At 43.0% G+C, this 23779-nt stretch overlaps 1 protein-coding gene across 3 annotated transcripts in view; it reads left to right on the forward strand.

Moving 5' to 3' along the window:
* Fer1l6 (fer-1-like family member 6) overlaps window positions 1-23779 on the forward strand; it is a 155555-nt gene that overhangs the window by 64307 nt on the left and 67469 nt on the right. For all 3 annotated transcript variants that reach the window (XM_087557384.1, NM_001447146.1, XM_087557386.1), the window contains 5 exon segments: window positions 812-912; window positions 3342-3432; window positions 7353-7472; window positions 8729-8881; window positions 21901-22078. In XM_087557384.1, the coding sequence (XP_087413510.1) occupies window positions 812-912; window positions 3342-3432; window positions 7353-7472; window positions 8729-8881; window positions 21901-22078 (643 nt within the window).

Here is a 23779-nt window from a genome sequence, read left to right on the forward strand (position 1 = left end):
GGGCCTCGCTAGGCTCACACAACGTGGAGGCCGCGGGCTTTGTAAATCTAGTCTTGTTCATCCTTCAGAGTAGCTTTAGTTCAGCACTAAGAGGATGGAATTAGAAAAGACTGGTCAGTGTTAATAGCCCTTTATGGCCTCCATGACAAAGTTTATCCCCCTTTTTGTGGTGGTGTAGATGGCTTCTATTAGTTTCCTATGTTATAAATAAGGAAACTGTGTGTAATGGGATTAGTTCACTAGAAAGTGGCAGCCTGGATTGGAACCCAGGTAGCCCAAGCCAGAGCCTGACTCCTTACTCCATCGTGATGCCTGTATTATTATGTATATCAGTATATAGTCACTGCTGCAGCCAACCTGTCCCATTCCCTGTCATATTCCCTGTCCCATATCCTTAAACCTGATATTCTCAAAAGAGCAAGTAACCCTTTAATGTCAGTAGGATTACATTACCCTGTAAAATTGACTGATTTTGAAGTTGTTTAATAACTACATATACAATTTTAAATTATGAAATATTTCTCATGATATTAGATTTTCCACAAGGTAATTGACATAGAATGATGCTTAGGTAGGTAGGAATGGATCTGGGACACAATGGCTCTGAGTAATATGGGCAAGGATGCACATGTGGCCTTAAGGTAAGGAGGGATCAGAGTAGGAGGGCAGCCATGTTTCCAGGTCAAGTTCACGAAGGTAGAGGGGCACTTCTTGTACCTCCAAAACCTCAGAGACAAAGATAGCCAACTGGTGTTTCTGAGATGTGACATTGTGTCTCTACAAGTTCTGTGGCTCTGTGGTTTGTCTTCAGGAAGAAGGCATAGAAGAAGTGAGGGAGCTGGTCAAGGTTTCTGAGGAGGCACCAGAAGAGAAAATGAAGACTGTGCTCCATGACTTCATCAGTCAAAGCAGGTGGGTGACGTCACAGATGAGCTCAGATGAACTTGGCTTCTAATGACCTTGAGAAATCAGCTGCGCTCATGAGCATTGGATGAGCACTTCACAGTGCTGTATCAGCTCTTAAACAAAGCCAAACGAGACACACCCACTGCTCAGATTCATATGGAGCAAGAAAATATCCTCATAGCATTAACACCAAGTCACGCTTAAGCAGCCCACAATAAGCAAGGGGACTCTGTAGCAGGACAAATGGTAGGTTGGGTTCTCTGGGACCTTTGGAGGCAACTTGCCCCTGTTGGAGCAACTTGAACCATCTTGAGATTAACTCAGTCAAAACAAGCAAAAAATAAGAATTTGCTAAAATAGACTTACTAAAAAGTGAGTGGAGATTAAATTACATCAAAGGTAAAACCTAGTAGACAGGCAGTAGAAATACCCAATATTCTGCTCATGTGTGTATATCCATGTGTATATGTCTATCTTCATATATTCACATGCATATACATCTATCTTCATATATTTGCATGCATATACATGTAAGCAAAGAAATAAATGTGTTGCCTGTGCTAGTCCTATCTGCTTACATTTTTTTCAGCCAAAGCAATATTAAGCATGAGTCCTGCTGGGAGCCAGGCACCAGTTAAATTCGCTTGAAACACCTTTTAAAAGCTTCGCAATCTCATATCTCATGTTGGAAAACATTGGCTGGCAAGTAATAGCTCATGGGAGGACTTGAGGGTGATAATTAACTGTCCCTCTTGTTCAAGTTTTCAGTCAACTGAAAGAACACCCATATGTGTCAGTAATCACAGTGGTAGTTTCATAGTCAGGATCTGTAGGTCTGAGAAGGCAGGCTGGACCCGAGGTCAGATTGGAATTCTTGCCTCCTAAGCCTTTCTCCATCAAGCATTGGTCTTTTGAGACTGACTCTGCAGCAAGGACAAGCCATTCATCAGGTAGAGGTGACCAAGCTGCCACAGCCAGAGGGTAGGCTGGGACTGTGGGGTGGGAATGAATGAGAGCAAACACCGTAACACTCACCCCAACTGTGATGCAGAAAAAAGTTCTCTTAGCCTCTGTGTGGCAGGAGAGCCTCTAATCAGCTAACACGTCCCAGAGATGGGATGGGACTCCCTGTGCTTTTAGTAAACACAGGGATGCAGTAATTCAAATATGATCATCGTATTCTTTATAAAAGGAGCAGGAAATAAAGTTTTAATAGGATTCCCGAAGAGAATGTGGCAGGGTTTCCAATGGGCACCAGGCAGAGCCTGGGTTTGGGGTCTCTCGTCCTAGATTCTCCTTTGTAATGTCCTTTGTGGTTGTTTCAACACAGAAGGACCACACACTGTGTGTGTGTGTGTGTGTGTGTGTGTGTGTGTGTGTGTGTGTGTGTTCTGCCGTTCTATTATGGATATGACTTAAAAGATGCATTTTCAATTTTCTGTGCATTCCTACAGAGAAAAGAGGTTCATTTTCCTCCTGGACTGCTTTTCCCTGCCTTTGAAGACACACATCCTCACATACACACGCTCATAAAACACATTGTTTCTTCACAGTGACAGCCGATATTTGTCCAGCAAGTCCCTCCTACCCTCAGTAATATCACAGGCAACCACACATAGATATATCACAATAAGTTTAATTGATCTGCAACACTGTTCCGTTTATTCTATCATCATGGCAAATACTCTATAAATATATTCTTAAAAAAATCATTCCACTATTTCCAAAGGACAGGAATGCTAGTGTAACTTTTAAGTCAAATTATGCACATGTTAATATGTCCGTAGTTCTATCAAGCAGTTTGTAAGAACAGATAACCACTCACTTCTACAGCAGCACACATTCTTCTACACTCTCCCTCACCACCACTAATTTGGGGTAAAATTACTTTTATAAGTGAAGTCGCATTGATTTTAATATCCTTTAAATCACTAAAGACAATGTGTTCATTTCCATTCCTTCTTGAATTATATTCATAGCCGTTATTATTTTCCTTTTAAAAACACATTTGAAACTTCATCTCCAAAAGTGTTACTCTTCGATAGGAGGGGACATATCTGAGTCTCAGTTCTGAAATATCTGCTTTGTGTGTAACATTTCAGGAAAGTCTTGGCGTGTCTTAAGTATGTAAGACTGCATTATTCCATGTAAATTTGTCATGAACTTTGATAGCAGTCACAATGGGTATGTATGAAGTAGAATTCATAAATCTCCTCAAAGTAACACAGGGCCTAGGTATTATTTCCAGTCTTTTCTTTTTTTCCTGTTAGAGATGTTAGTGCACCATTGTTTAAACCTAAACTTAAAAACCTGGGTTCTGCGGATCTATCAGCTTTCTATTGTGCCACGGAAAGTAGATTTTTTTTTTTCAAATCTCTGGAATCACACAAATGGATTTTCACTAAGTAGGCTGGAAAACGGATATTCTCTTTCAGAGCTTTTATCTCTGAAGCAGAAAAGAAGCAGAAGACGCCGAACCAAACTGCTCTAGATAAGAAACGACTCACGCTCTGTTGGCAAGAGCTGGTATGTGAAAACCTATTTATATTTTGAACACAGCCAAAGCATGTGCTTTAAAAATAAACCTCACAGATGACACATAGGTCGCAGGGCAGGCAAGGACAAGGCTTAAAGAACATATTTTTCTGTGAGGTGGAAACAGCAATGGGAAAGAATGTGTGTGGGGTGGGAAGAGAACTCATCTCTTAGAGATTCACAAGGATCACCAAGCAAGCCCAGGAGCTCAGTTTTCTTATTCACATGGAGCCCTTGTTTATTTCTTCTGAAATTTGCATTTTGCTAAAGCTGTTAGACCCAGGCTAGAGAAATGGCTGGGCATTTAGGAAAAATAGATGCTCTTCTAGTGGACCTGGGTTTGAGTCTTAGCACTCGGGGGCTCACAACTGTCTGTAACTCCAGATCCAGAAGATTTGCTGCCCTCTTCTGGCCTCAGCCCACATTGCAGACACGTGCAGGCAAAACACATCTACACATTTTCTTTTTAAGGTTGGACTGCTAGGTTCTTTCACCTTGATGTCTGTCCCACAAATGAGAAGCTAAAAGAACTAACGATTCTCCTCTCCTCTGGTGTCCCCATTGAAAATCGTGTTAAGGGTTGCCAGAGTTCTTGAGGACAGGTGGCTACTGATGTCCCTTTGTGCCCTGCCTACTAGGACAGCATTTGTAGATGCTTAAAGGTACCTTATAGATACTCACTCCTTGTGGAATGGGTGATGGCTGGAAAATGCCAGCCCAAGTCAGACAGCCCCTGAAATATCTGACTGTGAAGTTCCACCAACAGCACTAAGGGACATTTGGGTGACACTGTGATAATTCTACCAAGAGAAATCTCTCAGTATTTGACTTGGGGCTGCTACCCCAGATCTTGGTGATAATTCCCCAAAAGCATTCTAGAACTTACTTCTCCAGCCCCTGAGAATCTCTGGTATAGACTTTGCAGTCTAATCAGTATTTAGAAAGTTGGTTTTTTAAAAATCCCATCTAATCCAAGTTTAGAGAGTAAATCTAAGCCCTTCCTTCATCTTTCTTTCCAGAACACTTATTCTCTGTCCCCCAGGATGTCCAGGGAATCTGGCTTCCATTGTCCTCAAGATCTTTCTGCTTGGTCCTCCCTCTGATCCTCTAGCTGACTATGCTGCCCATGTCTTGACTCTTTTGCATGTTCTCTGCAGAGCCCCGCCTGTTTTTTGTCTACCAACCCTGGCTGGACCAAGCCCACAACATCAGTGTCTTAACAGTGCCTTGTATTTGTGACTCTTCTCACCACTGGGAGCAAAACCACTGGAAGAAAGGGTTTATTTTGGCTCAGGCTTTGAAAAGTTAATGCTCAGTCATGGCAGGACAGGTGTGGTAGTATTCATGGTGGAGCGAGTATGTAGCCGGGCACTTCACATCTTGTAGATCATGAGGGAGAGAGAGGGCTGACAGTGTGCAGTGGGCTTCCTCCCTTTTGTTCAGTTTAGGATGCCCAACAGATGATGGTGACCAGCCCAGCAGATAGTGCTGCCGCGTTCAGGATGGGTCTTTTCTCCTCCTTAAACCTCTTTAGAAACACCCCCGCATCTTTACTCAAAGTTGTGATTCACCAATGTCCAAGGTATTTAATCGAGTTGCCAATAAAACGTCACTGTCTTAGACTCATGTCTCTTGTTTCTAGAGCAGTATATCCATATATCTTGCCTCTTAAAGGAAGCCAGATGTCTTGGAACACTTCCTACTCAGTATTCTGCCAATCTATCCCTCTCCCAACTCTTCTTTCTGTCTTGGGATACCAGCTGACCTAAACCTGTGTATTAATGGCGATTTTTTAATCCCTCATCCTAAACCGTCAGTGCTACCCCAGATCTTGGTGATTATTCCCCAAAAGCATTCTAGAACTTACTTCTCTAGGCCCAGAGAATCTCTGGCATAGACTTTTCAGCAAGCTTCCTCTCGCCTACTTTCCATTCCAGAACCAAAACGGCTTCTAAAACAAAATGCAAGGTGATTACTTGCTCTTAGCAAATCATTGACGTCTGTCTGGATTCATAGGATAAAACTAAATTCTCTTTGCATGACATACAGAGCAAGCAGTGTACAGCCTAGCATCCTACCCTTGTCCTTACCCTGGAGTCGTGTTCCGACCAGCTGGACTCTGGCTGCCTGTATATCTGCACACGCGATTGTTCCCTCTGTCAGGACTCTCATTTGGTTTCTTACTGACTGATGAATTCCTTATGGGTCAGGTCAGATTGAGATCCTCTAGGAAGCCTGGCTTCACCCCGTCTAGTCTCACGATGCTTTATATATTTATTTGAACATATTGCTTTCATTTCACAAAACTGTCAAAGGAAGCATTGTGTGCAACTGTGGCCTCAGTACCTGGCAGACAGCTGGTATTCATTCATTCATTCTGGTCAGCATTACCAGAAGGCTTCTTGTGTTGGGCATGGACAAGTGCTAGGAACACAAAGCTGAAAGTTCTTAGTGTTTGTCCCTGAGGAATATGTAAATGGCCTGACTTGTTCATTCCTAATTTACTTACTATCCTCTGTGTGGCAAGGATGTACTGTGTGTCACTGCTGTTTGACAGTATCTCTGACAACATTGATTGTTCAAGATAAGGACAGGACAGGAGGCCCCTGTTCAACAGAAGAGTCCCTTGTAGTGGAGAATACAGAATGCAGACAGGCAAACAACATGAAATGCAGACATGAAAATAATTGTAGGTTATGATTATGAAGGGAAACTCGCCAAAGTCACAGAGAATAGGAAAATATTTGACAACATATAATACCATGGCGATGTTTAAGCTGAAACCACGTGGAGGTTAGGAAGAACATTTGAGCAATAAGAAGATCTGTATGTTACAGCCTTAGGGTTGACCAACCTTGGCATGCCCCAGGACCTCTTGAGGAGCCATGAGCCCGGGGAGAGAATGCTATGAGACAGAAACACAGCCAGCTCACAGGGCCTTAGAAGACACCGTAAAGACTGCATCTGTCTGTGTGTGTTAAAAAAAAATCCCATAAATATAGGTGGAATGAATGAATAAAAACAAGTATTTTCTTTGCTTCTTTTCTCTCTTTCTCTGTCCCTCCTTGTGCCCCGCCCGGCACTTGTCCCTCCTTCCCACCCCTCTCTCTTCCTTTCTTGACATGGTTTCATATAGCCCAGGCTGAGCTCAAACTTGCTTTACATAGTTGAGGAGGATCTCAAACTACTGTTCTTTGATTTCACCTCCCTCCCAGGTGCAGGAGTTACAGATTTATGTCTGAGTTATAAAATAATTGTTTGGCACTTAGAACACTCCAGTGACTCAGATGTTTCTCAGATGGTACCTTGGGCTGGAAGCATCCTTCATAGTTCTAGGATGAGAAAAGGACATGCATTTTGGGCTGATCTGGAGATCAGGCCCAGGAGCTGTGTGGCCTTTTTCTCACCTTAAAATGGAAATATTGGTACCTACCTCAGAAGGTCACTAGGAGGAGTAATGAAAGAAGATTGCATGGCATACAGCGATAATTCACAATTTAGCTGTCATCATTATAGTTGTTATTAAGCACAAGGGAGAAATATTATCCCATAATCATGTGGCCTGGACACGTTTCTACACTTTCTAGGTCTCAAATATCTCATCTGTTTACCAAAGGAGAGATGGTATCTACTGTCTTCACTGTGGTAGATTTCTTATGGATGAGGTAAATAACTCTACAGGCAAAGTTCATTAGGAATATGGGGAAGAAGGCTTCCCAGAGAGGGCGAGATGAATGAATTAAACTCATGTCATTTCTATTCAATGGTCAATGCGCACAATGTCAAACCCAAAGCCATTCCAGAATGCTTAGTGTGGGCTTGCAAACACCTCAGGACACTCCAGCGTAGGGCAGTGTTTGTTGCCCAGACTTCTGGAAACATCTACACCACAACTCTTGTCCTTTTTTTAGAAGGCAATGACTGATGAGGCTGAAGGAGTCATTCAACAACAGAAGAAAAAGTTATCTCTTGATGAGATGATCCGTGAAGCTCAGAACTTCGTGGAGAAAATCCGCTTTCTTGTGGATGAGGTAATCAATGCTATAGGCAAAGCTCATTGGGGAGATAAGAAAGCTTCCCAGAGAGGATGAGATGCTTGCTTGGTGATGGAGGGAGAAGTTTTTAAAATTAAGCCAAATATATATCGCTGTGTTGGTTTCTCATAAAGCCAGAGCATTCAACAGAATAAAAAGCATGTCCCCTAACACAAGTACTGTCCAAGCAAGCATGATGATGGTGGGAACCTTGAGGGGTTTTCAAGCATAAGAGAATTTAAACTCACATTCAATGAAGATCAAACTGTCTATTTTAAGCATAGTTGTAAGGTAGGTTTTCTGCTGTCTTCTAGAATGATCTTTAAAAGGCATCATATTCACTTCTGTCAAATACTGATTCTTTCTTGAGCCCTACAAATGTGGACAGGCTTCCTCTACAGGGTTCATGGGGGATGGTGTTGGGGAGAGGGACATGGGTTTACTGCTCCACGGGCTCTCCAGTGTGGTGATTCTCTCATATATTATTTGGTCTCTGGAAATATATTAAGTAATGAGACAGGTAACATTAAACAGTAGACATGAGGGTTTCATTAAGAACATGGAAGGTTTGAGGCAGGCACTGGGGCTTCCTGCCTGTAACTAACAAGCCCTGTGACTGGAAGACTTTCCTTTGCTGTTGGTTTCAGACCAGATAGAAAGGACAGATGCTCCTTTTCAGTGTCAGATATGCATGTGAGAGGAGAGAGAGCAAGACAGAGTATCTACCTCCGGATAGAAGCTATGCCTCCTATTTTGGTAGTTGCATTGGTTCAGAAGTGTACATTTCAAACACAAAGTAGTGAAACACTCGGTATGGAACCTCATTCCCTTACTGAGTAGCTCAACTTTTAAAATTTCACTTAAGTTTAGTAGAGTTGTTCCAAATGGCTGAAATGGGAGTCGGCGATTTGGCAACTAGATGTTAGGCACAGGGCTCCTCTAGATTTGTTTTCTCTTTTCCTTAACGTGACTGGGGGATGATTCAAAGGCATCAGTGCACTTTCTTCTGTTACGTCATGAAAAGCAGGGCAGCAAAGATGCCCCAATACAGGTCCAGCAAGCTAAGTAAACCCACGTATCCCTACCTCATGAGCACGACGCTGTCCTCTAAGGCAGCGGCACTTCACCGGCTTACTGTACAGATGACTAACCAGCTCCATTGTTTAATGCAGAAGAAGGGTTCTTTTGGGATAAGCTCTGGAAGCACATCCATTAAATACCAACCTGTGCAATCGTATCATTCCACTGCACAGCCTCAGCACACTATCCCGGACGTCTTCATTTGGATGCTCAGTAACAACAAGAGAGTGGCGTACGCCCGGATCGCTGCCAAAGACCTGCTTTACTCCCCCATCGAAGAGCAGATGGGCAAGCACTGTGGGAAGATCAAAACCCACTTTCTCAAGGTAAGTCTGCCCGAAACCAGAAGACCAATTTCTTTTTTTTTTTTTTTTTATTAACTTGAGTATTTCTTATATACATTTCGAGTGTTATTCCCTTTCCCGGTATCCGGGCAAACATTCCCCTCCCCCTTCCCCTTCCTTATGGGTGTTCCCCTCCCAACCCTCCCCCCATTGCCGCCCTCCCCCCCACCAGTCTAGTTCACTGGGGGTTCAGTCTTAGCAGGACCCAGGGCTTCCCCTTCCACTGGTGCTCTTACTAGGATATTCATTGCTACCTATGAGGTCAGAGTCCGGGGTCAGTCCATGTATAGTCTTTAGGTAGTGGCTTAGTCCCTGGAAGCTCTGGTTGCTTGGCATTGTTGTACATATGGGGTCTCGAGCCCCTTCAAGCTCTTCCAGTTCTTTCTCTGATTCCTTCAACGGGGGTCCTATTCTCAGTTCAGTGGTTTGCTGCTGGCATTCGCCTCTGTATTTGCTGTATTCTGGCTGTGTCTCTCAGGAGTGATCTACATCCGGCTCCTGTCGGTCTGCACTTCTTTGCTTCATCCATCTTGTCTAATTGGGTGGCTGTATATGTATGGGCCACATGAGGGGCAGGCTCTGAATGGGTGTTCCTTCAGTCTCTGTTTTAATCTTTGCCTCTCTCTTCCCTGCCAAGGGTATTCTTGTTCCCCTTTTAAAGAAGGAGTGAAACATTCACATTTTGATCATCCGTCTTGAGTTTCATTTGTTCTAGGCATCTAGGGTAATTCAAGCATTTGGGCTAATAGCCACTTATCAATGAGTGCATACCATGTATGTCTTTCTGTGATTGGGTTAGCTCACTCAGGATGATGTTTTCCAGTTCCAACCATTTGCCTACGAATTTCATAAAGTCGTTGTTTTTTATAGCTGAGTAATATTCCATTGTGTAGATGTACCACATTTTCTGTATCCATTCCTCTGTTGAAGGGCATCTGGGTTCTTTCCAGCTTCTGGCTATTATAAATAAGGCTTCAATGAACATAGTGGAGCACGTGTCTTTTTTATTGGTTGGGGCATCTTTTGGGTATATGCCCAAGAGAGGTATAGCTGGATCCTCAGGCAGTTCAATGTCCAATTTTCTGAGGATCCTCCAGACTGATTTCCAGAATGGTTGTACCAGTTTGCAATCCCACCAACAATGGAGGAGTGTTCCTCTTTCTCTGCACCCTCGCCAGCATCTGTTGTCCCCTGAGTTTTTGATCTTAGCCATTCTCACTGGTGTGAGGTGAAATCTCAGAGTTGTTTTGATTTGCATTTCCCTTATGACTAAAGATGTTGAACATTTCTTTAGGTGTTTCTCAGCCATTCGGCATTCCTCAGCTGTGAATTCTTTGTTTAGCTCTGAACCTCATTTTTTAATAGGGTTATTTGTTTCCCTGCGGTCTAACTTCTTGAGTTCTTTGTATATTTTGGATATAAGGCCTCTATCTGTTGTAGGATTGGTAAAGATCTTTTCCCAATCTGTTGGTTGCCGTTTTGTCCTAACCACAGTGTCCTTTGCCTTACAGAAGCTTTGCAGTTTTATGAGATCCCATTTGTCGATTCTTGATCTTAGAGCGTAAGCCATTGGTGTTTTGTTTAGGAAATTTTCTCCAGTGCCCATGTGTTCCAGATGCTTCCCTAGTTTTTCTGTATCTGGTTTGATGTGGAGGTCCTTGATCCACTTGGACTTAAGCTTTGTACAGGGTGATAAGCATGGATCGATCTGCATTCTTCTACATGTTGACCTCCAGTTGAACCAGCACCATTTGCTGAAAATGCTATCTTTTTTCCATTTGATGGTTTTGGCTCCTTTGTCAAAAATCAAGTGACCATAGGTGTGTGGGTTCATTTCTGGGTCTTCAATTCTATTCCATTGGTCTATCTGTCTGTCTCTGTACCAATACCATGCAGTTTTTATCACTATTGCTCTGTAATACTGCTTGAGTTCAGGGATAGTGATTCCCCCTGAAGTCCTTTTATTGTTGAGGATAGCTTTAGCTATCCTGGGTTTTTTGTTATTCCAGATGAATTTGCAAATTGCTCTGTCTAACTCTTTGAAGAATTGGATTGGTATTTTGATGGGGATTGCATTGAATCTGTAGATTGCTTTTGGTAAAATGGCCATTTTTACTATATTAATCCTGCCAATCCATGAGCATGGGAGATCTTTCCATCTTCTGAGGTCTTCTTCAATTTCCTTCTTCAGTGTCTTGAAGTTCTTATTGTACAGATCTTTTACTTGCTTTGTTAAAGTCACACCGAGGTACTTTATATTATTTGGGTCTATTATGAAGGGTGTCGTTTCCCTAATTTCTTTCTCGGCTTGTTTCTCTTTTGTATAGAGGAAGGCAACTGATTTATTTGAGTTAATTTTATACCCAGCCACTTTGCTGAAGTTGTTTATCAGCTTTAGTAGTTCTCTGGTGGAACTTTTGGGATCACTTAAATATACTATCATATCATCTGCAAATAGTGATATTTTGACTTCTTCTTTTCCGATCTGTATCCCCTTGACCTCCTTTTGTTGTCTGATTGCTCTGGCTAGAACTTCAAGAACTATATTGAATAAGTAGGGAGAGAGTGGGCAGCCTTGTCTAGTCCCTGATTTTAGTGGGATTGCTTCAAGTTTCTCTCCATTTAGTTTAATGTTAGCAACTGGTTTGCTGTATATGGCTTTTACTATGTTCAGGTATGGGCCTTGAATTCCTATTCTTTCCAGGACTTTTATCATGAAGGGGTGTTGAATTTTGTCAAATGCTTTCTCAGCGTCTAATGAAATGATCATGTGGTTTTGTTCTTTCAGTTTGTTTATATAATGGATCACGTTGATGGTTTTCCGTATATTAAACCATCCCTGCATGCCTGGGATGAAGCCTACTTGGTCATGGTGGATGATTGTTTTGATGTGCTCTTGGATTCGGTTTGCCAGAATTTTGTTGAGTATTTTTGCGTCGATATTCATAAGGGAAATTGGTCTGAAGTTCTCTTTCTTTGTTGTGTCTTTGTGTGGTTTAGGTATAAGAGTAATTGTGGCTTCGTAGAAGGTATTCAGTAGTGATCCATCTGTTTCAATTTTGTGGAATAGTTTGGATAATATTGGTATGAGGTCTTCTATGAAGGTTTGATAGAATTCTGCACTAAACCGGTCTGGACCTGGGCTCTTTTTGGTTGGGAGACCTTTAATGACTGCTTCTATTTCCTTAGCAGTTATGGGGTTGTTTAACTGGTTTATCTGTTCCTGATTTAACTTCGGTACCTGGTATCTGTCTAGGAAATTGTCCATTTCCTGAAGATTTTCAAGTTTTGTTGAATATAGGTTTTTATAGTAAGATCTGATGATTTTTTGAATTTCCTCTGAATCTGTTGTTATGTCTCCCTTTTCATTTCTGATTTTGTTAATTTGGACGCACTCTCTGTGTCCTCTCGTTAGTCTGGCTAAGGGTTTATCTATCTTGTTGATTTTCTCAAAGAACCAACTTTTGGTTCTGTTGATTCTTTCTATGGTCCTTTTTGTTTCTACTTGGTTGATTTCAGCTCTGAGTTTGATTATTTCCTGCCTTCTACTCCTCCTGGGTGTATTTGCTTCTTTTTGTTCTAGAGCTTTTAGGTGTGCTGTCAAGCTGCTGACATATGCTCTTTCCTGTTTCTTTCTGCAGGCACTCAGCGCTATGAGTTTTCCTCTTAGCACAGCTTTCATTGTGTCCCATAAGTTTGGGTATGTTGTACCTTCATTTTCATTAAATTCTAAAAAGTTTTTAATTTCTTTCTTTATTTCTTCCTTGACCAGGTTATCATTGAGTAGAGCATTGTTCAATTTCCAAGTATATGTGGGCATTCTTCCTTGATTGTTATTGAAGACTAGTTTTAGGCCGTGGTGGTCCGATAGCACGCATAGGATTATTTCTATCTTTCTGTACCTGTTGAGGCCCGTTTTTTGACCAATTATATGGTCAATTTTGGAGAAAGTACCATGAGGAGCTGAGAAGAAAGTATATCCTTTTGCTTTAGGATAGAATGTTCTATAAATATCCGTTAAGTCCATTTGTCTCATGACTTCTCTTAGTCTGTCTACATCTCTGTTTAATTTCTGTTTCCATGATCTGTCCATTGATGAGAGTGGGGTGTTGAAATCTCCCACTATTACTGTGTGAGGTGCAATGTGTGTTTTGAGCTTTAGTAAGGTTTCTTTTACATATGTAGGTGCCCTTGTATTTGGGGCATAGATATTTAGGATTGAGAGTTCATCTTGGTGGATTTTTCCTTTGATGAATATGAAGTGTCCTTCCTTATCTTTTTTGATGACTTTTAGTTGAAAGTTGATTTTATTTGATATTAGAATGGCTACTCCAGCTTGCTTCTTCTGACCATTTGCTTGGAAAATTGTTTTCCAGCCTTTCACTCTGAGGTAGTGTCTGTCTTTGTCTCTGAGGTGTGTTTCCTGTAGGCAGCAGAATGCAGGGTCCTCGTTGCGTATCCAGTTTGTTAATCTATGTCTTTTTATTGGGGAGTTGAGGCCATTGATGTTGAGAGATATTAAGGAATAGTGATTATTGTTTCCCTTTATATTCATATTTGGATGTGAGGTTATGTTTGTGTGCTTTCCTTCTCTTTGTTTTGTTGCCAAGACGATTAGTTTCTTGCTTCTTCTAGGTTATAGCTTGCCTCCTTATGTTGGGCTTTACCATTTATTATTCTTTGTAGTGCTGGATTTGTAGAAAGATATTGTGTAAATTTGGTTTTGTCATGGAATATCTTGGTTTCTCCATCTATGTTAATTGAGAGTCTTGCAGGATACAGTAACCTGGGCTGGCATTTGTGGTCTCTTAGGGTCTGTATGACATCAGTCCAGGATCTTCTGGCCTTCATAGTTTCTGGCGAGAAGTCTGGTGTGATTCTGATAGGTCTGCCTTTATATGTTACTTGACCTTTTTCCCTTACTGCTTTTAATATTCTTTCTTTATTTTGTGCGTTTGGTGTTTTGACAATTATGTGACGGGAGGTGTTTCTTTTCTTGTCCAATCTATTTGGAGTTCTGTAGGCTTCTTGTATGTCTATGGGTATCTCTTTTTTTAGGTTAGGGAAGTTTTCTTCTATGATTTTGTTGAAGATATTTACTGGTCCTTTGAGCTGGGAGTCTTCACTCTCTTCTATACCTATTATCCTTAGGTTTGATCTTCTCATTGAGTCCTGGATTTCCTGTATGTTTTGGACCAGTAGCTTTTTCCGCTTTACATTATCTTTGACAGTTGAGTCAATGATTTCTATGGAATCTTCTGCTCCTGAGATTCTCTCTTCCATCTCTTGTATTCTGTTGGTGAAGCTTGTATCTACAGCTCCTTGTCTCTTCTTTTGGTTTTCTATATCCAGGGTTGTTTCCATGTGTTCTTTCTTGATTGCTTCTATTTCCATTTTTAATTCCTTCAACTGTTTGATTGTGTTTTCCTGGAATTCTTTCAGGGATTTTTGCGATTCCTCTCTGTAGGCTTCTACTTGTTTATTAATGTTTTCCTGTGTTTCCCTAAGGGAGTTCTTCACGTCTTTCTTGAAGTCCTCCAGCATCATGATCAAATATGATTTTGAAACTAGATCTTGTTTTTCTGGTGTGTTTGGATATTCCATGTTTGTTTTGGTGGGAGAATTGGGCTCCGATGATGCCATGTAGTCTTGGTTTCTGTTGCTTGGGTTCCTGCGCTTGCCTCTCGCCATCAGATTATCTCTAGTGTTACTTTGTTCTGCTATTTCTGACAGTGGCTAGACTGTCCTATAAGCCTGTGTGTCAGGAGTGCTGTAGACCTGTTTTCCTCTCTTTCAGTCAGTTATGGGGACAGAGTGTTCTGCTTCTGGGCGTGTAGTTTTTCCTCTCTACAGGTCTTCAGCTGTTCCTGTGGGCCTGTGTCTTGAGTTCACCAGGCAGCTTTCTTGCAGCAGAAAAGTTGGTCTTACCTGTGGTCCCGAGGCTCAAGTTCGCTCGAGGGGTGCTGCCCATGGGCTCTCTGCAGCGGCAGCAACCAGGAAGACCTGTGCCGCCCCTTCCGGGAGCTTCAGTGCACCAGGGTTCCAGATGGCCTTTGGTGTTTTCCTCTGGCGTCCGAGATGTGTGCACAGAGAGCAGTCTCTTCTGGTTTCCCAGGCTTGTCTGCCTCTCTGAAGGTTTAGCTCTCCCTCCCACGGGATTTGGGTGCAGAGAACTGTTTATCCGGTCTGTTTCCTTCAGGTTCCGGCGGTGTCTCTGGCAGGGGTCCTGCCGCTCCTGGGCCCTCCCCCACGGGAGCCCAGAGGCCTTATACAGTTTCCTCTTGGGCCAGGGATGTGGGCAGGGATGGGCAGTATTGGTGGTCTCTTCTGCTCTGCAGCCTCAGGAGTGCCCACCTGACCAGGCGGTGAGGTCTCTTTCCCAAGGGGTCTGGGAGCAGAGAGCTGCTGCGGGCCGGGATCCGCAGGCGTGGGACCTCTGGCAAACACAGGACGTGCCCGGTCCTAGATGAACTCTGCCTCTGTGTGTCCCGATCTCACCAGGCAGCTCTCTTGCAGCAGACAAGTTGGTCTTACCTGTGGTCCCGAGGCTCAATTTGCTCTCGGGGTGCTGCCCACGGGCTCTCTGCGGCGGCAGCAACCAGGAAGCTAACGACCAATTTCTTTTTATCCTGAGTGGCTTAGGAATTTTAGCATGCGTCCATGTCTAGAATTCTTTTCAGTGTTTTCAAAAACAGGAGATCTCAGGCTTCTTGATCTGGATTTCAATCCAGTGGTTTCTCTAGCTTTCTACGTATGATGTCTTCAGACACGTGTCGATTTCTCTTTTCATCTAATGACTGACCCACTAGCTTAGAGTTTCACTCCTTTGATTACTGAGACTGGAAATTTTTCCTATTTGTTCCTTCTGTCATTTTCTCCCATATGATTTTTCGAAGACATCTTTCACAGGAATATGAATATATATATGAATGTATATATGAATATATATGAATATATATATTTAGACAAACCCCATTCATTCATACAGTTAATATGTTTGTTTCAAAAAGGTTCTAAAGTCCTTCAAGCACAAATACTTGGGAATCTGAGACATTTCAAGACTAGCCTGGGCTGCAGAGTGAGTTCAAGGCCAGTTTGAGCAACTTAGTAGATACTGACTTAATTTTTTTCTTTAAAAATAAAATGTAGTTCAGGGGTAATGAGCTTGTCTAACACATACAAGACCCTAGGGTTAACCCACAGTGCTGAAAAGAAAAAAAAAGAAGGGAGGAAGGAAAAGGAAGAAAGGAAAGAAGGAAGGAAGGGAAGGAGGGAGGGAGGGAGAAGAAAGGAAGCATCCTTTTGATAAGGACATCAGTTATACAGTCATTTGACTAATTACATCTGCAGTGACCCTATTTCCAAATAGGGTAACAATCTGATGACTGAAGATTAAGATCTAAAACAGATGAATCTGGGAGGAACATAATTCAATCTGTAACAGAGTTCTGGGCAAATATTTACCGGCTGTGTGATCTTGGACAGTCTGCTTAATATTTTTCATACATTTGAAGAGTGTTTATTCTATTTTTCATCCACTGTGTGTATATGGCTGTGAGGATTAAGTGAGTAAACTCAGGCAAAGAACACATACTTGTGCCTCAGGCAGAGTCATCAGTCAATAAATACCAGTGTTCAAGAAGCTGGGCATCCAGCACCTCAGAGGACTTTGTTATCCCTTGCAGAGCTCATCAGTTGTTTGTGACTGTGGTGATTAATCTGACTGGATTTAGAATCGACCTTGAGGCACAATCCAGGTCTATTGATGAATGTGCTTCCAGAAACCCTTAACTGATGTGGGCAGACCCACCATGGGTATGAGTGGCATCATCCTATGGGCTGGGGTCTCAGAGTGAACAGGAGGGCGGAACAGGGAAAGAGGTGAGCATTGGCAGTCATCTGTCTTTGACATCTTCCTATGGACTGATGGACAGCCACTTCAGCCCCCCCTCCACACCCCCAACCCATGGTTGACTGTAGCCTCCCTTAAATCACGAGCCAAAATGAATCCTTCTATAAAGTTGCCTTTGCTGGGAAATTGGCACATTGGTGAGAGAAAGAACTAACACAGTGACGTTGCTTATGTCTTTCTGTCCTGTCCATACAATAATTTTTAAAATCTGCTCCTATGAAACTATAAGTGAAAAAAGTCAATATATATTTTTACTCAAGTCATTCATCCCAAATATCAGAGACTTTCTTTCACCCTCCCCATTCAAAGAGTGCTACAGAAGCAAGAAAGGTTTGTCTTAAAAATAGCAAATCATTTCCAAAGGGCCTGTGCTAAAAATACTAGAAAGTGGTATGAAGTTACTCTCTGCTAAATATTGTGGTGGATTCTGGCACCGTACAAAATTAGAACAAAGAGCAGCTGTCAGATCAAGTCAGGGGATGGGTGCCACCTCACAGGAGTGAGCTCCCACAGGTATCCAGCCCGTGTTATCTCTAGCAATGTGTTTATAGCCTTCTTTCTCTTCATTTCACTGTTGCCACCGTAATTGCTATGGAAGATCACCACTAGGTCTCCTTGAATTCAGTAACCATGAGGGGAGCGAGCTTCTCGAAAGGGTGATTCAGCAAAACCATTTCCTTTCTTGTTATGATTGTCAACTCCCATTTCAACTCCCTCCCACACACCACTTCCTTTTAGTCTCTCTCTTCCCTACTTCTTCCCAAAATAGTAAGTCTGGAAAAAAAAAAAGAGCCAAGACTATAGGAGAAGACCCAGTCTCATAAAAAGCATAGACTGTAAATCTCTAAAACCTTTAAGCCATAACTTCCTCAAATTTTTTTTCTGTGGCACAGCTGTCTGCTCCGTGAACATCCCCTAAACATTCAAAGACCTGTAGGTTGTGGTGGTCACACTGCAAAGTCATAGACTTCCACAGTGCCCACGGGTCAGAGGATGGCAGCTAGAAGACCTACAGTCAAGAAGCAGTTTTGAAAGTCAGATTTCTTAGTTTATTGCTTCAGAGTATCTATGTACAGTTGAATTAGTCACTCTGCCTGTCACTGTGTCAGAACACCTTGCAGAAACATCCCAGGGCAGGGATTTATTTCGACTCACAGGTGAGGTGACACAGTCCTTCATGGTGGTGTAGGGGAAGGAGTGGTGACTAGCATGGGACTGTGGTAACAAGAGCTTATCCACGAGGCTTCTGGTATATACAGACCAGGAAGCAGGCATGATGGGCCAAAACAAGAGAGGAGATCATCTTCTGATAATACCCTTCTGATAATTAGATTACAGACCTGAAGTTTCTACAGCCTCCACAAACAGTGCCTCTGGCTGAGAAGCAAGTGCTCAAACATCCAGGAAGGATATTTGACTTCCAAACTCTATCATGGGCTTTACTGGACCTTCTGTTTGTTGGGTCCATTTTGGGAGGAGGAGGAGGTAGCTGAGGCCTGGGGAAGCCTAAGACTTGGGCATTACATCTCCTGCAGGATTTGATGTCAGCTCACAGAACTGTTTCCGTACCTTTCCATTCTTGCTGGTTTTTAATCTGCTCTCCATCCTGGTCTCAAAGGGTTAAATAAATCAAACCTGGATGCCTGAAAGCAATTTTGATTTGGAAATGCTTGTTAGGAAAATTCCCATGTTATGTACTATAGGAATATAGCAGTGATCCTGTGGAATACTTTCACAGGATTTGAGTTGACTTTTGGTTCTCACCATAAGTTCACACACATACATACACACTTGCATGCTCACACAAACACACTCATACACATATACACATGCATATACACATACATATACACACATGTATACACATGTACACACATGCGCATGCACACTCACACAAACGCATACACACATGTACATACATGTGCATACTCAGTAGAAGGAATGATGTTTTCTGTTGTTTTTCATTAAAGAAAAAGAAACTTTTAAAATAAAGTTTAAGGGTGGAATATAACATAGTATGTTCCGAGCCATACAATTTAAATACCTAGAACTAAGGTCTGCAGGCTTAGCACCAACAGAAAGGCATGTGGACACCCATCTTCCTCCCTGGAACGGCAGAGTAAACCTTCACACATAACTAGATGCTTTCTCTACATAGGTGCACAGACACACACAGCAACTGTGAGGAGTAGAGGGGGCCTCTGCACAGAGCTGAGTGTGCACGGACACCAATCCTTTCTTGCTCTGATGTCCCGGGATGGCTACAAATAGCAGAAGAAATGCTGTTATGGCAACAAAATAACCCTAGGCTGACCCAGACTCATCCCGCTCTCTTTCATCCCATCATCTCCTCCTCCCTCTCTTCCTCCCACCCTTCATTCCGTGCTGTCAATCAAATACAGGGCCTTCCAGGTGTGGATCAAACAGTGCACAAATGAGCACCAATTAGATCCCTGGCCTTCTTGATAAGCATTTATTTGCTTGAACAAGTTTCAAATTTGAATCATCAGGGAAATGATAAAGGAAGCTTATTTCTCTTATTACAATTTTAAAAATTACAGGTTGCTGAATACTTGCCTGATTAAGAACAAAGTGGTTTTTGTTTTATTGCTTTTTTTTTAAGCTGAGCACATAACCACCCTTCTTTCTAAAGATTAAATCTTGACTGCTCTGCATACCAATCAAATCCACAATCCTTGAGCCTCACTGGCCCCATGTCACTGATGTGAGCTCTTCTAGTCAGAAAGTTCTCTATACTGGTCTTGGCGCAGCATAAACACTCAGTAAATATGAATGTCTCCTGCCAGGCGCATGTGTGTGCTCTTTTCTCCTTCTGGGATGCTGCAGGCTGGTCTTACTCTAAGGTACTGACTAAAGCTCAGCCAAGTGGCAGTGGCCGCCTATCCACTGGGGGTGTGTTCCAAGACACCCAGCGGGGGCCTAGCATGCAACTGCAGGATATGTGGTATTTTCCCTGTACACACATACCTATAATAAAGCTTAATTGACAGATTGGAGGTTTATGACACTAGCTAAGAGTAGAGTGAAACAGTTATAGCAGTATTACTATAATAAACCTCATCAAGGACTTAATTCTAAAGTTCCCACTTAATACTTGACATTGTACGTGCAGGGGAAACAGAGGCTGAATGCAGCAAGCTGTGCTTTTGAACAAGGGATGTTCCTTCCCCTCCCTTGACCAGTGATTCTCAACCGTCCTAATGCTGCGACCCTTTGATACAATTCCTCATGCCTCATGTAGTGCTGACCTCCAACCATAAGATTATTTTGATGCTTCATGATTGCGATTTTGCTACTGTTATGAATTGTAATGTAAATATTTGATATGCAGGATATCTGGTATGTGGCCCCTGTTGTGGCCCACAGGTTGAGACCCACTGCCTGAGATTTTTCTCTTTTATCACTGGTATTAGTTACTACTCTTGTGTCTGTAAAAAGCAAAAACCTGACAAGAAACAACTTGAGATGAAGGGTTTGTTTTGCCTCACAGTTTGAAGCCACACAGTCTGCCACAGCCTGCTGGGAAGGCCTGGTGGAGTCTGTCCACAGTCAGGAAGAAGAGAGATCGATGTTTCTGCTTACTTCACCCCTTTTCTCTCTGTGGGATTCCAGTTCACGAGATGGTGAAACCGACATTCAGAGTGTGTCTTATCCTCGCTTCCGCCACTTAATCCCGTGTAACACTCTTGAGGACAGCCCAAATGTGTTATCTCACTAATCTGTTAGATGTTTATAAACTGATCAAGTCAATAATAAAAATTACCCATCCATCACTTGAGTGAGTGCCAGTGTCCAGACCTGAGCACTTGGAGGACCTGTCTGGGCCTCAGCGTCTGATGCTCCCTGGCTCTAGTCCATTGGCCAAAGCCCAGTGGCACAGGCAATGGCTGTTTGATTGAGTTGTTCTGAATCTGCTTTCGGAACCTTCGGAGCGAGCTGCAAAGGCAAACACCTGTGCTCAACTTGAAGTCAAAGCCTCTTTATGGGTGCTCGGGAAGTTGTCTGAACAAGTTCTGGCTTGTAGTAATAGGACTTTCTGATCTTCCACAAAAAGAACTCTGTAGGAGAAAGGAGAGATATTGAGAGGCAATTCTAAGACCTGTCAGAAGAGACACTTAAAAGAGTCAATAGAATCTAGAGAAGTAGCCATGTCTTAAGTGTCATTGGCTCTTGTCAGAAGCCCGGAATATAGCCAAGGCTGGTACTAGGACTAGGTAGGGACAGAGAGATCCCAAAAGCCAGTGACTAGGAAACAAAAGAAGCATGTTCAATGCATCAGTTTTTATCCTTGTGGTCTTGGGCTATATGAACTCACATAAATACATTTGCACATGTGTGCATGTATACATACACACACATACACACACACACACCATATTACATATGAGGCTACCTCACAGATAGGAAGCAGAGAGCTTAGGGAGCTTAAAGCCACACTGCCTAAGGAAGATGAAGGATCTGAAAACATTTGCCAGGCAAAAGGGCCTGGGAGAGCAGGCAGGACTTCCCCTCACACAGAGCATGGGACAGGAGAGCAGGACAGGCAATCTCTGAATGCAGTGAAGGGACAGAAACTCAGGTTTCAACTCCAGTATCCAAGGTTCTAGGAAGGCAAGGCGAATCGAAGAACTTGAAGAAGAGGCAAACCGTAGGCTCAGGGCCAGTAGTCTATGACTGGACTCACCAACCCTCCATTCTAGTCACGGGTGTGAGAGTTGAGGAGTAAGGGAGCACAGACCCTGTCCATATCTGTGAAACAGACAATGAGCACGTGTATCTGTTAGACCTACTTGATCCATGACCTGGCAGTGGTTATCAGAATTCACGTTTAAGCCTCGGGCCTCCAGATCGATGTTGTCCTCAGGAGCTATGCAATGTGACAACTGGGACCATTTCTTTCAATTTTACAATGTACACGTGCGCGCGCTTGCAAGAGCGAGCGCACACACACACACACACACACACACACACACACACACACACACACAGAGGAAGAATCCATCTTCTCAGAATAGGGTCCATGCTTGCCTTCTGGTGATCACAGAGCCTTCCTTGTCCTCTCCCCTAGCTTCCTGGGAAACGGCCGGCTGGCTGGACTGTACAGGCAAAAGTTGACATATATCTGTGGCTGGGCTCCACTAGATACTCCGATGCCGTTTTGGACAACTTGCCAGCAGGCTATGAAGCAGAAATGCCTTCCAAATCATCAGGCACCCATCACCCACCATCAGCCCTGCTATACCAAGGTATGGTGCCCACAGAGCAAACACAGGCAGGAGACATCTCAGATGGGCTTTTGTGTAAAGAAAGGTGGGGACAGCATTCATGCATTTGTGTTTTAGTTGGGACCAACTCCCTTGCCTTCTTTGGTACAATTGCCAAGAGTACTCTCTTCCAAATGTAAAGTAATGCCACATTTAGAGGTATTACATTTGGACTTATGTATGCATTTCTGTGAGGGGGGGGGGAGAGAGAGAGAGAGAGAGAGAGAGAGAGAGAGAGAGAGAGAGAGAGAGAGAGAGAGAGGTGGATGGATTTCTTCAAAGATGGTGAGCAGCATTAAAAATGTGTTTGTGTTTTAAACAGAAAGTTCTTGTGTGGTGCGACTCATGAAATTAAGGTGATTTTTTTTTCCTTTTTATACAAGGTTTGAACCTTGTACCTAGCCTTTCAGTGACCCAGTGCAACTGGTATTGATGAAGTCGCTTATGTTTCTCTAGCCAGTTCCTGGTGTGGCTGCTTCTTTAAGGAAAGGAAGCATGTTTTATGGAATTGTTTAAATTCATATGGTTGCTCCATCAGTATCATTATGTTTACATCTCAGTACATTTTAATTGCGTTATGAATATTAATGCCTGCATTTGCATCCTGCTCTGTTTTCAAGTCACTTTAACTTTGGTGCTTTTCTTAGCTGCTAAATCCAGGCAAAGCAGACTGCAGTTTTACCTTCACTTCTATGGAAGTTGAGTTTTGAGTTGAGCCACAAATGGGGACACTGCAGAATGACAGACACACTCAACTTCTCCTGTGTCACAGGACGGCCTTTTATCTTGACTGCCAGTGTATTCTAAGCAGACCCATAGTGAGAGAGAATGAGGCTCTTGGGATATGCACACAGTGGCTCAGCTCATAAAGTCTGCAGGACGTGTGTTATTTTGGGAGGGAATACATAGCACAAAGTGCCAGGCATTGGGCCGTATATGTTATACATCAGATCTCCTTCAACCCTGGGAATTCTTCAGCTCACAGAGGGGGAGAATACATTTTGGAGACACCCAGAAATCACACCAGATCCCTCATCTGCTGAAGGGTTGGGAAAACCAGCTCTAAATATTACTTTCTTATCTGCCTTCCATTAAACTACTTAGGGCTTTTTATCTTTGGGCAAATAACACCCATATCAAGTTAGCTCCCGTTTCTGTTCATAGAAACATCTACACAGATGCAAAGGCCCAGACATGCTCACTGTTTGGGCTACTAACAACCCAGAGGAGCCTTTCTGGGGCTCTGAGATGCTGTACAGCGTGCCACCTTCACGGTTACCTAATGACCTTCTGCTGAGCTCTGACATTGGTGGCGCTGGCTGCCTTCCACACCGACTGGTAAATTGTATGCTCCAGAGGAGATCCATTCAGCAAATAATTACCTTGCATCTATATATGGAAGGCAGGGCAGAAAACCTGGTAGGGGTGTAGAGGGAGCAAGAGGGGATCCTGGCTTCAAGTGGGGCATCCAGGTGTGGCTTTAATAACCACAGGGGGCAGGAGGTGGGGCCCCATGGCATGAGGAGTTAGGCTAGACTACTCTGAGGAGCAAAGATTCAAGGTTTCTAAAGAAACCTGAAATGTAGGCTAAGAAAATGGCACCCCCTAGAGTTGTGCAATATGCTGCTTACGTAGCTCCGGTTGGAAGGGTTGCTGCTAACGTCTCAGGATTAGTCATCTCAA

The sequence above is a fragment of the Rattus norvegicus genome, chromosome 7 (genome assembly GCF_021556685.1).
Source record: "Rattus norvegicus strain SHRSP/BbbUtx chromosome 7, alternate assembly SHRSP_T2T, whole genome shotgun sequence".
In the NCBI taxonomy this organism is placed as follows: domain Eukaryota; kingdom Metazoa; phylum Chordata; class Mammalia; order Rodentia; family Muridae; genus Rattus; species Rattus norvegicus.